The following is a 15,723-nucleotide window of genomic DNA, read 5'->3' on the forward strand; positions in this document are numbered from 1 at the left end:
AATGAGAAAATTTGTTCAACTGTAACACATTTACATCTACATTAGATGGATACACTTCAAATAAGGGTCAGGCAGAGGATTCATCGAACCACCTTCACAATAATTCTTCATTATTTCATTCTCGAACAGCGTGTTGATAAAGGAAACAGCTATATGTCTTTGTGCGAGCTCTGATTACCCTTATTTTATTATGAATATCGTTTCTCCCTATGTAGGTCGACGCCAGCAAAATACTTTCGCATTCGGAGGAGAAAGTTGGTGACTGAAATTTCGAGAGAAGGTTCCGCCGCAACGAAAAACGCCTTTGTTTTAATAATTTCCACCATAAAGCTGCCCTATTCCCTATAATACCAAGCGTGCTGCTCTCCTTTGGACTTTCTCGATGTTCTGTGTGAATCCTATATGGTAAGGAGCCCACACCGCGCAGCAGTATTCCAACAGAGGACGGACAAGCGTAGTGTAGGCAGTTTCTTTAGCAGAGCTGTTGCATCTTCTATGTGTTCTGCCGATAAATCTCAGGCTTCGTTTCGCCTTCCCCACTACATTTTCTGCGTGTTATTTCCCATTTTATTTTATTGCGATCGTAATTCCAAGGTGTTTAGTTCCATTTACGGCCTTTAGAGCCGACTGATTTATCGTATAACCGAAGTATAACGTATTCCTTTTAGCACCCATGTGAATAACCTCACACTTTTCATTATTTAGGGTCAACGCCAATTTCCAGGCTATACTGATATCTTTTTTAAATCGTTTTGCAGTTCGATTTGATCTTCTGACGAGTTTAATAGACGATACACAACAGCATCATCATCTGCAAACAACTTAAGATGGCTGCTCAGATTAGCTCCCAAATCGTTTACATAGACGAGGAACAGCAGAGAGCCTTTGATATACTGCGGGGAATGCCAGAAATCACTTCTGTTTTACTCTGGGACTTTCCGTCAATTACTACGAACGGGCCAGCCGATGTGGCCGAGCGGTTCTAGACGCTACAGTCCAGAACCGCGCTGCTACTACGGTCGCAGGTTCGAATCCTGTCTTGGGCATGGATGAAATCTGTGTGAAATCTTATGGGACTTAACTGCTAAGGTTATCAGTCCCTAAGCTTACACACTACTTAACCTAAATTATCCTAAGGACAAACACACACACCCATGGCCGAGGGAGGACTCGAACCTCCGCCGGTATCAGCCGCACAGTCCGTGACTGCAGCGCCTTATACCGCTCGGCTAATCCCGCGCGGCATGAATGTGTGTGATGTTCTTAGGTTAGTTAGGTTTCAGTAGTTCTCAGTTCTAGGGGACTGATGACCTCAGAAATTAAGTCCCGTAGTGCTCAGAGCCATTTTTGAACTACGAGCGGGGACCTCTCTGACAGGAAATCACCAATCCAGTCAAGATTATGTCAGCTGTTACATATGTCGTGAAGCATTCATTTAATATCGATGCTGTCATGGCTGTCTCCTTTTCTGTTTGATACAGCCGAGTAACTACGAATTTCGAACAAAAATTAGGACAAGGCGGTGATACGGTTCACAGAGTGAAGGCAACTATATGCAGTTAAATGAGGATAATTGTGAATTGTGAAGATTTCGGATAAATACGATGCAAAGAGTTTACTTTGCTCGTTCTAAGACGCGTTAGAAAGAAATTACGTTCACCGAGGAAAAAGAAAGTCAGGAAATATTAGCCCGATATAGAATTATTCAAAGGTCAGTCAATCGTTTATCAGCTGAAAGTGCATCGCTTTTCACTGAGAGTAACATTTTGTACAGCAGTCGACGAAAACTGTAAAATATTTGAGGAATTTCCTTCCATGTTCTACAGCTGCACTTGCTTTTCACTTACTGTTCAGAAAACTGATTCTGTGAACATTGGACCGACTTTAGAGCTGTGTAAAAAATAACAATCTGAACACCATACAATAACTAACATTACAATATGACCATAGCATGGTGTACAAAACCTCCCACTGTCACATGGGGCAAGTTTCGTTTACTTTCATATTGTAAGAATCGGCTAATATAATGCTTAGCTGCTTTGTAGACATATCTGAAGCATTTAAAATGTAAAATGGTGCAAAAACATCAAAATTCTGAGAAAAGTTTGGAATAACCTGTAGGAAAAAGACGGGTAACGTAGAAGAACTAAGGATATGGACTTAAGATGGGCCGATATTTCTAAATGGGGACAAGTTTCAGAAACTGATACCTGAGGGGATAAAAAATAAAGATGTTCATATCATCATATGTCCGGAAATTTGTTCCTAGGAGGCAAATTCACTTGGAGGTGGATGCAGACAGTGTAGGTTTCAATGATGAAAAGCGCACGTGATAACACACCAAGTAAGTGGGAATATTCTCCCTGTTTGATGTTGTAACCTTCTTCTATTTCCAGGCGGATTTTTTTTTAATTTTCTGATTAGCCGTTTCATAGTTATAATTTCAAAGCAAGACGCTGCGATTTTGTATATCGTTGTAGCTATTCTGGAGGAGAGAACACGGATGTAAACCTTGAGCTCTCGTTCATTACATCATATGTCTTTATTAATAAATACTCTCTGCGTTTGTCAGTCACGAGTCTGTAAATAGGTGCAATATATGTGAGACAGTGGTGGAGCGTAGCTGTCACACCTGCTCGCTGTCACTATTGTGAATGGCGATATGCACCTATTCACCAAGGAGGAATGGCAACTTCACGGCCGCATTTCAATACAGCATCGCCGCATTCAGTTGTTGTTACGAGTAGAGGACAATCATACGCAAGGCTGCAAGTGATAGCTTCTGCAAGAGAGAGCTTTCTATACAGACATATTACGTCAATACGCGTCAATAAAGTGACAATGAAATGTGCTGCGCATTTTGGCAGTAAATGAAAAATCATTAGCTCTAGTAAATACCGCAGGAAAGAATGTTGAGTGAAATAAAACTTACTTTACTCCTGCTGCCTGAGGTCTCGCTGCTGCCACCAAAGACGTCTACTTGAATCGGCAACGGTTCTATTGTTACGTAAAGACAGTGGGCTCTTTCTGCATAACTGTTCCAAAGTTTGTGTAAATGACACCCTGAATTCCTTCACTTCGGGGAGTACCTTCCAGACGCAACTCGTGGTCGTGCGGTAGCGTTCTCGCTTCCCACGCCCGGGTTCCCGGGTTCGATTCCCGGCGGGGTCAGGGATTTTCTCTGCCTCGTGATGGCTGGGTGTTGTGTGCTGTCCTTAGGTTAGTTAGGTTTAAGTAGTTCTAAGTTCTAGGGGACTGATGACCATAGATGTTAAGTCCCATAGTGCTCAGAGCCATTTGAACCAGTACCTTCCAGAGCGAAGCGACAAAGGTGTAAAGTATCATTTGTCTTAAAATTCTTCGTCTTATTAGCAACCCTGTTCTTGACAAACGCCCTAATACGTTAAATAGCGTTGAATCAGCTATGCGGTACATTCAAGCACGGAAGTTTCTTTTCCTTATCCACTAAGCGTAATACACTTTCCAAAAAGTATTATTATGACCCAAAGATCAGTCGCGCATATTCCAGTGCGTAAGCTTCAGTAAATTCCCGCCATGGCAGGGCATTAAACAGAAGCTCCACATTGTTGGGTTCTTCCTATGCAGTAACGCAGTCCTTTCTCGATTTCCTGGATGGATTCGGTGATACTGAATTTATCATCGTTTGATATGGAACCTGGTCTACAAGAATCGCAGATCTGTTTGTTAATTTTTTGAGAACGCTCCTAAATTACTCTTTGTTGTGTCTGGCATTCGTCTCAGAATGATAACCTATCCTCCTTCTTTGTGCAATGAAACATAAGTCAACATTTTGCACGAACCAGTCTTCGTCCCCGGTGTGTCTCTTTCCAGGACCGGGTGGTGTCTGAATCCTGCCTTTTTAGCCATTCCATCCCTGATCAGTTTCTCTGTGATAATCATATACATTTTTCGACACATAATGCGTCTTTTTTTCCTGCCATCCAAACTTTCTGGAATGATTTGCACCACACCAATTATCAATAGTGTAATAGACAGTCCATCCAATGTTTCGTAAGTTTTTGATTTCCCGCAAGAACTGGCCGCTTTTTCCTGAAAAGTTGTTATTTTCCATCAGCAAAGGTTGAATGTAGAATGCTTTTTGTATACGAAGCGCATTTTCCGAACACCACGCCAAAGGGTAGTTTCATTTTTATCAGGAAAGTCTACCGCTTCATTCTTCAACTTTTCAACACGGCTGCTATAGTTGAAAATGGCTTTTGCATATTTATGTCGTGGATTTTCCTTCTTATGATTCCCTGTGTAAACTCGTCCAATGAAGACTCCTTCCGCCTGCCGGAATTAGTTTCTTTTACTTTTTTATTTTAATTTTTATTTTATTTTTTTTAATTTTTTTTTTTGTTATGTAGGACGAAGTTTCAGTATACTCTCTCGGAAGCCCGCGCACGGCTCTTGTTCGGCCTCTAAGAAGCACGCGCTCTGATAACCATAGATTTTTTACAAGTTTGTAAATGATGCATGTTTTCATACAGGTACAAGGCAACCGGCTGTGTTACGATGACTCTTTCAAACGAGTACACAGCAACGAATGGGATCACGATTGTTATCTATCCGACGGGAAGCCCCGCTGTAAATACTGAGACTATGAACAATAAAGTGGAAATAGTGGCTGGAGGCTCCATTGCACACGCGGTCAAGAGCGCGTTAAGACTCAAAAGCAAATAAAGTAATGATTTTATATCAGCGCTTTATGTAGATTTTTGTGCATAAAAATTACAGCTTTGAAAGGTAACAACAGAGCTTGTATCTACATTTCTCGTTAATATGCATCTTCACTAGGCGAACTGCGGTAATCTAAATTCACCATTATTAGGAGAAAATGTATAATCTGAAAGCAAGTAAATTTCCCTGTAAGTAAAGAATGATTGTAGCTTTAAGCGGTAAAAAGGACGTTTTACTCCTAGTGACGGTCTGACTTCTGTGACTCCACACAGTGAGACTCGCCAAAACTTGCTCGATAAAGCACGCCTTCTTAAATACTACCGCGTATTCCCCTCCCCCCCCCCCCTCCACACTGAACTAAAACTTATCATTCGTGCACCAAAAATGTAACTATTCCCACAATTCCCAGAAGATGGAACTCGTAGATGTATGTCATACTCTGTAACCAGAATACTAGCTCAAAGTCAAGGGTCAACTACAAGGTGCTGTCGAAAATCATGCCGAAGATATTAATAGCACAGGTAAGGAACTACAGTTGGAGAATATCGAAATGAATTCAGGAATGGTAGAAGATATTCACCCCAAAACAACTGATAGAACATAGAGTCTTAAAAAACAAAAAAGATGTTGTAACTCTCGTGGCCATCACAGAGGCATTTGAAAAAATGGTTCAAATGGCTCTGAGCACTATGGGACTCAACTGCTGAGGTCATAAGTCCCCTAGAACTCAGAACTACTTAAACCTAACTAACCTAAGGACATCACAAATATCCATGCCCGAGGCAGGATTCGAACCTGCGACCGTAGCGGTCGCGCGGTTCCAGACTGTAGCGCCTAGAACCGCTCGGCCACAACGGCTAACAGAGGCATTTGAGTTCATCGACAGGAGGACTCTTACAAGGATGAAGAAGAGAGGACTGGTCGGCAGTAAACGGGAACTAATAACGGCGATTCTGACAAAGAGAAGGGCGAGATTTAGAGGACCACTATCTTGAAAGTATTTGAAAGGAAGGCTGCTGTCGACAGAGAGATGGAGTATCCCCATTTTCGTTCAGCGTAGCACTAGACGAGGTGAGCAGATAGCAGGGAGCAATAAGCGAGTAATGAAACGAGATATATACAATAAAGACGCTACAAGGCCATGGTGAGATACGTAGCCATTTATACAACTGAGACGATAACACTGGGATGAAATAGTCCACGAAAACAACAAAAAGAAAAGAGAAGAAAACGAAGAATTTCCAAAACACAAAGAGATGGGATGAGAAATGGCTGTGAAGACTTAGGAAAGAACTGTACTGGATCATGAGTATAACAGTAGACGTTCAATTGAAAACAACTAGTTTTGACAGACATGTAATCAGGATGAGTATGGATAGAATGGCGATATATGATGGGAAACAACAGAATAGACAAGAGAAAAAACAAGACCCAAATGCGTTGTTGAACTCGAGTCAAGCAAGGGACTCACGATGATGGAAGGGAAGCAAAATTGGAGAAGCATGTGCGTACCGACAAGATCGACGAAAGAGGAGGATATAGTAAAAGAATAGAGCGTCCCCACAAAGCAGACAAGAGAAGAGGATACTGAAGATCCCAGAAGAGGAAGGAAATGAATAAAGATATTCTTGAAGGAGGAGGGCAAAATCTAATTCACGTAGAGGCTACCCGTTGTGGTAAAGAGGCAGTAACGCCAGAAGAAGAAAAAGTGTAAGAGGAAGAAGGAAATAAATTACAACTTCACTCGTAAACACCATGAAATCCTTCAGTTCCGATAAACCTCTGCTGGAGGCTTTGTTGCCTACAAAACACATTCAGATAGTGAATTTACATCGACAAGACAGCAGTAAACATTTTGAAGCGTTATGAAGAGAGCCCTCGGCTCATCTGTTAGTGAACTCAGTCCGTAAGCTGCTGCTACGTGTGTAAACAGTCATATATCACGGAAACTATGTTATGTTTTAGGTATATTATTTATTTACTCACCAACATAGTGTAGAAGATACACACAGCGCATACAATAGGTGAGATCACGTGCACACCGATACCAGAAACTGAAAGATAGGAACATAGAGAATTACAGACACTCGCCTAAAACAATAAGTGAATTGATATGTTGTATGTGCACATGTGTAACACAGTGTGATGTGATAATTCAGAAATTCTTCTGGCAGCATATTTGAAATACATTTGGCCAAATCAAATATTTCTGTTACTATTAATTATTTTACGGATATGGCCCGCTAGAACTGAATGTATACCGGGGCAGTAGAAACAATCTTCTATAATTTCATGAAGTGTTTACTAACAGATCTGTTATAGTTACAGTACATGCGTTTGATGATAAGTGAGGAACCAAATGGTTCATTCTCAAGCCTGACCTTCGGAAGCAAGTGCCTAGTCTTCATAGCAAAGATCAGAATGGTAGTATATGCTTTACAAAGTGATCTCAGATAATTGCCACAATCAAAATATGCCTACCTGGCAAATGTGATTATGACTTGCTAAGTAATCACATCTTGATTGTGACGAGAATCTGCAGTCACATTGTAAAGCACGTATCGCCGTTTTGGTGTTTGTTATTAAGGTTAGGCACTTACAGTGCAGCTCCAGTAGGTCAAGCCTGAGAATAAACCATTTGGTTCGAATCTTGTCACCAAATATATGAACTGCAATTGTGACAGATTTGTTAATAAACGCTTCGTAGCATACTAAAAACGTTGTTGGTCCTTTGTCAACAAAATGATCAAACTGCAAAATTCTTCTATAATTTAGGACTAGTAAGTGAAAATCAGAAAAAACGATCTCCATTGAGTTTAAATCTGGAAGGAGCTTCTGAGAAATCTGTTATTTTCTTAATAAAATAGCCTTCGTAAATTGCTGTAGTGTACTGTATTTGAGAATTACAGCTGATAGTTACTGATGACGGTGTAAGATGACAGTGGCGAAAAATAATAAAAACAATAGATGTTATGAATGGACGGCAGGTAAATCCGTTGTAAAGGAAATGAGGAATTAAAAAGGCTGATTCACCTGCATCTACCAATGCCTTCAAATACTACAGGAAATGTTTCCATACTCTCGACTCGCTAAGTACAAACTATTAATCCTCCATAAGAATAGAACAGGACTTTTTTCTAGAAAATTTAATAAAGTAAATTTTTATACTGGGCTTCGTTTTTAGTGCAGACCACGGTTTTCGAGCTATTCAAGAAAAACGCGTTTGAAGGTAACTTTTGTACATTTTTCTTGAATAATCCGAAATTACGGGCTGTAGAAAAAACGCACCACAATAGGAAATTTAGCTATATCAAATTTCCTACAAAAAGGTCCCGTTCATTTTTTCTATAGGACTAACAGTTTACAGGTAGCGAGCGAGGGAGTATGGAAATCTTGCACTTGGTTTCTGACGCCATTACAAGTTGCATAAAACCAGTGGTAGGGGAGATGAACAAACCCACATGTTTTCAGACAACCAATTACATGCTTAAAGCAATATTATCAGTCAGATATACACTACTGGCCATTAAAATTGCTAAACCATGAAGATGAGGTTCTACAGACGCGAAATTTAACCGACAAGAAGAGGATGCTGTGATATGCAAATGATGCGCTTTTCAGAGCATTCACACAACGTTGGCGCCGGTAGCGACACCTACAACGTGTTGACATTACCGATTTCTCACACACAAACAGCAGTTGACCGGCGTTGCCTGGTGAAACGTTGTTGCGATGCCTCGTGTAAGGAGGAGAAATGCGTACCATCACGTTTCCGACTTTGATAAAGGTCGGATTGTAGCCTATCGCGATTGCGGTTTAATGTATCGCGACATTGCTGCTCGCGTTACTCGAGATCCAATGACTGTTAGCAGAATATGGAATCGGTGGGTTCAGGAGGGTAATATGGAACGCCGTGCTGGATCCCAACGACCTCCTATCACTAGCAGTCGAGATGACAGGCATCTTATCTGCATGGCTGTAACGGATCGTGCAGCCACGTCTCGATCACTGAGTCAACAGATGGGGACGTTTGCAAAACAAGAACCATCTGGACGAACAGTTCGACGACATTTGCAGCAGCATGGACTATGAGCTCGGAGCCCATAGCTGCGGTTACCATTGACGCTGCATCACAGACAGGAGTGCCTGTGATGGTGTACTCTACGACGAACCTGAGTGCACGAATGGCAAAACGTCATTTTTTCGCATTAACCCAGGTTCTGTTTACACCATCACGATGGTCGCATGCGTGTTTGGCGACATCGCGGTGAACGCACATTGGAAGCGTGTATTCGTCATCGCCATACTGCCGTATCACCCGGCGTGATGGTATGGGGTGTCATTGGTTACGCGTCTCGGTCAGCTCTTGTTCGCACTGACGGCACTTTGAACAGTGGACGTTACATTTCAGATGTGTTACGACCCGTGGCTCTATCCTCCATTCGATCCCTGCGAAACCCTACATTTCAGCAGGATAATGCGCGACCGCATGTTACAGGTCCTGTACGGGCCTTTCTGGATACAGAAAATGTTCGACTGCTGCCCTGGCCAGCACATTCTCCAGATCTCTCACCAAAGGAAAACGTCTGGTCAATGGTGGCCGAGCAACTGGCTTGTCACAATACACCAGTCACTACTCTTAATGAACTCTGGTATCGTGTTTGAGCTGCGTGGGCAGCTGTACCTGTACACGCCATCCAAGCTCTGTTTGACTCAATGCCCAGAAGTATCAAGGCCGTTATTGCGGCCAGAGGTGGTTGTTCTGGGTACTGATTTCTCAGGATCTATGCACCCAAATTGCGTGAGAATGTAATCACACGTCAGTTCTAGTATAGTATATATGTCCAATGAATACCCGTTTAGCATCTGCATTTCTTCTAGGTGTAGCAATTTTAATGGCCAATAGTGTAGAAAATACAGTAGTCTAGAGTGAAATGATAACGCTGTGGATCGGACACATCTGGTTCAATGTTTATTATGGGGAAATGATGAAAGCCATCATTTATTTGGTGCATGATTACATTATTGCAATTTCGTCTACAAGAAGATGTTTACAAAATATAGCGGCTACACTAGGTATGGATCTCTTTAAAATAAGTCAGTCTAACCGTCCGTTTCTTATCTGTAACTCATAATATCTCTAACGTAGTTGTGTTCCACTCAGAACGTACTTCCTGGAGCGAAATATACCACGAGCGATCGTAAGGATCGCTTTTATCAGCCTTTTGACTCGTCTGGTTATGTATGATCCCTACAATTTCCTCCCGTTTTCCGCTCTCACATTAACAGTTCCACCCAGTGCCCTGGTAATTTATGGTGCAAATTCCAATGTGTATCTTCTGCATTTTTAGCCCTATACTGGTCCCTCTGCTAATAGGAAGCTATTCGACTAACATTTGTCTTGATATCCTGTCTACTACTCTGATTCCGTCATATTCCTTTCCGCATGGATATTATATACAGCCACCTCATATTTTGCGTTATCAGTCAATTTATATTTCGGCATTGTTGTGTAGCACTGGTACGATTCGATTCCTTCTCTAGTTGTCCCACAGTTTACTTTTCAGTAAGAGAATTCATTTTGCGAAGATACTTTATCAAATATGATGTAAGTTTCATAGCAGAAGACTTGCCTTTGCTAGTGTTCCTCTTGTACCGTCCGTTCATTGCTTGCCATGTATTATTTTGCTTCAAGGTGGCAGCATTTATTACTCTTACTATATATTACCCAGTTACGGTAAGTCTGACATGAACCCAATTCTACAGGTACCCAATAACTTAGTCTAGCTTTCAGTTCCCATCAATTCATATTTTGTGCTCAGTACGGTGTTCATTCCATTAAATATATTAAAACTTTGCTTTTGTTTACATCTAAACTCATCACACCATAGGACTCTTATGATTAAGAGAGACCCAGTCAGATTTTTGTCAGTCCCATCCCACATACAGGTCGTTGCGAACGACGTTGCTCTGGGCGGCCGGCCTAATCATAAAAAAATGTCTAGATTAGTCTATGGATAGGACAAGCTACCACACTAGTGACGTAAACTGATTAGTGAAAATATTGCTCATTCGGTGCCATGTCCTGCACGAGTGTGGCCGTAGTTCCAAAGTTCCAGTACGTGGTTTACATGTACGCCTACACCAAACAATGTTCAAAATTCTGAGAAATTAAAAGCTGAAACTGATGATTTGGTTCCTTACTGGTCTGAATACCTATTGTTAGATCTACTTTGAATAATACTAGTCTATAAGACTCGATACGCTGCATGCAAGTATCATATCTGACTTTCCGGTCCTGTTAACCGTGTCATTACTTCGTAGCTGTCGTCACTTTTCGTTCGCTATTACTAATCCCAGTTGCTTTCATTATCACCGACAACCCAGTCATTTATCAACTCCCTCCTCGTCATGAATCGGTTGAGAAAAGTCTGCGGCCACTGAAATACCTGCTGTCCTGCTGGCGCTAGGCTGGGCAGATTATGAGTCTTCGTGCAGCGTATATTAATAATCTGTAATTTCTACACTGATGAGCCAAATCTTTATGTTCAGATGTTCAAATGTGTGTGAATTCCTACGGGACCAAACTACTGAGATCATCGGTACCTAGACATATACACTACTTAAACAAACTTATGCTAAGAACGACACATACACCCCTGCCCGAGGGAGGACTCGAACCCCCGCCGGGAGGAGCCGTGCAATCCGTGACACGGCGCCTCAAACTCGCGCGGCCACTCAGCGAGGCCCAAAACATTATGACCACTTCCGTAATTGTTTCTTTGTCCGTCTTTGGAACGAAATGCATCACCGATTCCGGATATCAGGGATCGGCCATTTTATTGGTAGGTTAGCGGAAGTAGGAGGTATTAGGATGTTTACGTACAGATCGTGTGGTACGAAAAAAATGGTTCAAATGGCTCTGAGAACTATGGGACTAAACATCTATGGTCATCAGTTCCATAGAACTTAGAACTACTTAAACCTAAGGACATCACACAACACCCAGTCATCACGAGGCATGTAATACGAGTAAATAACGAGCCGATGATTTGCGTACGCCGTTATGGCGCCCAATAGTGACCCAGGCAAAATTTGATCGCCGAGACTTCTTCACTTTATTATAATGCTCCTCAAACCACTGCAGCATAGTTTGGCTCCAAGGCACGGAAAATTACATTGTTGAAAGATGACATCGCGTTCGCGGAAGGCATAAAGCATGAAGGGATGCAGGTGGTTCGCACCTGTCAGTCTACCTTCGATTACTACCACAGATCCCAAGCAAGCATACTACTGCTCCCACCAGCCTGTGTCCACGGCGCTCTGCATGTTTCGAGTCGCCGTTCACCTCGATGACGGCGGTTATGGAGACGAGCTAGTGCAGCAAAAGTGTAATTTACCTGAAGGGTCCCGTGCCCACTGCCATCGCAACTGACGATGTCGTTGAGCCAACATGTGAACACATAGGTGTGATCTGCTGCGTAACACATGTTCAACAATGTATAATGTACGGTGTGCCCCGTAACACTTGCGTGTGTTCCAGCATTGTGGTCTTTCATCAGAGATGCCACGGATCTATCCTGCTTTACAGAGCAGACAAGTCTCCGAACCCCACGTTCTGTGCAGAGTCGTGGACGTGGTAGTTTCACTGTCCTTCTACCTCTTTCCGTAGATGCTCACGATAGTAGCACGTGAACATTCGACGACCCTCGCCGTTTTCGAGATACCCGTCCACAGGCTCCTCGCGATAATAATCTACCCTTGGTCAAAGTCGCTTATCTCAATGGACTTCCGCATTTGCAGTTCATATCTTCGCTAGGGTGGCCCTCGTCCGTGTCTGTTCGCAGACATACGTTTGTTACTGCATCTTTTGCCCTCAGCACCACTAGGCGGCATCCATCGTCACGATGGGCGGTGGTCATAATGTTTTGGCGTATCGGTGTACACTTACCATATCACTCTCTGATTTTTAGTAGTGTATATGAAATCAATAAAATATCGGATGTGCAGGGTGTTACAAAAAGGTTCGACCAAACTTTCAGGAAACATTCCTCACACACAAAGAAAGGAAATATGTTATGTGGACATGTGTCCGGAAACGCTTACTTTCCATGTTAGAGCTCATTTTATTACTTCTCTTCAAATCACATTAATCATGGAATGAAAACACACAGAAACAGAACGTACCAGCGTGACTTCAAACACTTTGTTACAGGAAATGTTCAAAATGTCCTCCGTTAGCGAAGATACATGCATCCACCCTGCGTCGCATGGAATCCCTGATGCGCTCATGCAGCCCTGGAGAATGGCGTATTGTAGCACAGCCGTCCACAATACGAGCACGAAGAGTCTCTACATTTGTTACCGGTGTTGCGTAGACAAGAGCTTTCAAATGCCCCCATAAATGAAAGTCAAGAGGGTTGAGGTCAGGAGAGCGTGGAGGCCATGGAATTGGTCCGCCTCTACCAATCCATCGGTCACCGAATCTGTTGTTGAGAAGCGTACGAACGTTTCGACTGAAATGTGCAGGAGCTCCATCGTGCATGAACCACATGTAGTGTCGTACTTGTAAAGGCACATGTTCTAGCAGCACAGGTAGAGTATCCAGTATGAAAGCATGATAACGTGCTCCACTGAGCGAAGTACAGTACATACTGACGAAACTAAAATGAGCTGTAACATGGAAATTAAGCGTTTCCGGACACATGTCCACATAAAATTTTTTCTTTATTTGTTTGTGAGGAATGTTTCATGAAAGTTTGGCCGTACCTTTTTGTAACACACTGTATGTTCCTTGTAACTGATACTAGGCACTAATTCTGCTTCACTTCCACCTTTCGCAGACGATAACGTTGTCACCACCTTTTCTTGTACCATACAAATCTTACTCTCTGAAGTTCCCTCTATACCATGGAATTTATTCGCTGATACCTTAACAAGTGCTGTCATCTTGTCCCATCTTTCTGTCAAAGTTTCCAACGCGTTGTGTTCCTCGCCGATTCTGTAGAGAATCTCATCATTCTGTTTCTTATTTTCAAGATCCTTCTATAGCACCACATCACAAATGCTTCGATTCGTTTCAGGTTTACTCACAGCTCGTGATTCATTTTCTTCTCAGAAATTTCGTCCTCAGACTATGGCCGATATTTGATACGGGGCTGCGCGACAGAATTAAAGGATAACTTAGTGACAGAATTGAAGGATCACTTAGTGACTCCCACTGTAACGCATAAGTTTCCGATGTGGCTCAGAGATGCTAAGAACTTCCTTTGTAATGGTGAAAAAGCTTGGCGCACTGCAACGTCACCCTCGAGTTCGGTGATGCTTCAACAGGAGGGTGTCAACACGTTCGAGGACAATGACCAAATCTCGGAATTTCATGTAAGTACATGTGGGTTCATGTGGGTTAAATAAGTCACATTGACACCAATTTTCACCACAATTTTTCTCAACGCCACCGTGGATGCGTCACATGATAAGAAGCCCGTCACTGATCCTGTTGTCCACATTCCAGTTTCCTTACGAATGGTTTCTAGTTGATCCAATCTGTTGTAGCGGCACCACAGTTTATTATAGGGAAAGTTAGTTTTGTGTGATATTCTGAGCATGGGCCAGATTGCAGGATGTTACACTGATCAGCGGTTGCGAAGTGGAATGAAGGCCACAGGGCCATCGAACTGTTCAAAAATCACAGAGGTTCGCATGGAACAAGCTATAAGGAGAAGGGGCCCACTGGCGCAACCAGGGTGTGGGGTTTACCTGACTCGGAGCGATGCATTAGCGAAACACAGGCATGCAGCCGAGTATTAATAGGTGTCGTTTTCTAACGAGATTCATTCAAGTGTGGCAGCTCTCCTGGACGGCAGGGCGCGTCACTCCGCCGAGCTACACGTAGCAACAGATGGGGCGACAGCATCCCAGTCCAAGCGGGTCGTTGGTTCGACCCTCTGAGGCCGGCGTGGGGTCCACAGCCAGCCAGGGCGGGCCACTCTTCGGCTCGTTACCGCGGACAGTCACCTCGGCTCCCGACACACGCCGGAGACTTTTGTGGCTAGAGGCCGCAGATTCCAACGCAGGATCGCCGGTGGTCGTTGCCGACGTGTTCCCAGCTATGCCAGCCGAGGAAGAAGCAGCAGCAGAGCCGGCCTACGGCTCCCGGTGGAGCAGCGCGGAGTCAATGCGGATGGTGGCAGCTGATTCGGCTGCTGGCACAGCCATCCTGACGTAATGGGAACTCTACAGCTGGCTAACAAGGCGGGTATGACACAGCGTTGCGTTGCACAGGTCGCTGGAGCAGTGGCCTCAGCATTGCAGGGCCTGTGACGCAGACCGAGGTCAACGAAGCACTGTGGTGGAAACCAATAAATCATTTGAAAAGCTCGGCCGAGTTTTAATACGGCATCTCCTGGCACCCATCCACTACACTGTACATGAGGACAAACGTTGTAGTATTGCTGCACTGCAAAGGTGTGCGATAATATTAAATAGGGATGCAGAGACGATTTTAAACGACCGACAGAGGCAACAGTGTCAAAGGTTGTCACGAACATCTTCCTGTTGCTCATGGCACTGCCGATTGTCGTTTCCATCTGCCAAATGTGAAGAACATAACGTCCCAGAGAAAGGGATGGTTCCATTGGAACCATTTCTGCCAGCCCCTGAAGCTATTTCGGTCGACTCTGAGCGGCGGTGCGGCTGAAGTGTTCTCCTGAGCCACCCAAAAGACACGTGCGTGATTTCTATGCTGGGTGTCGCTGCTCAAGGAGAAGTCAAAGGAAGGGTTGAAATGGGTAAGAGGGGCTATGACGACCTTCTCGTCGTGTGACACGACCACAATGGGGATAAGCACAACTGTTTCGAAATTTGGCACCTCTGTAACATTGTTAGCCCTCCTTTCGACTCGAATGAATATCTGAATTGTGACCTTTTTCTTCTCATGCGTCGACATCTAGCTGTTCAAAGTGTCGCAGAGACCGAGGCTACCGTCACAGGGCAAGCTTTTGCATAATTACAGAGGAAGGT

General features: G+C 43.5%; 1 protein-coding gene across 1 annotated transcript in view; it reads right to left on the reverse strand.

Moving 5' to 3' along the window:
- The window catches only part of LOC124595985 (sodium-coupled monocarboxylate transporter 1-like), a 137,175-nt gene that overhangs the window by 71,127 nt on the left and 50,325 nt on the right, over window positions 1-15,723 (reverse strand). Inside the window, exon 5 of the mRNA XM_047134929.1 lies at window positions 6,688-6,755. Within this exon, the coding sequence (XP_046990885.1) occupies window positions 6,688-6,755 (68 nt within the window). The remainder of the gene's footprint in view (window positions 1-6,687; window positions 6,756-15,723) is intronic.

This window comes from Schistocerca americana, chromosome 2, assembly GCF_021461395.2.
Source record: "Schistocerca americana isolate TAMUIC-IGC-003095 chromosome 2, iqSchAmer2.1, whole genome shotgun sequence".
Classification (NCBI taxonomy): Eukaryota; Metazoa; Arthropoda; class Insecta; order Orthoptera; family Acrididae; genus Schistocerca; species Schistocerca americana.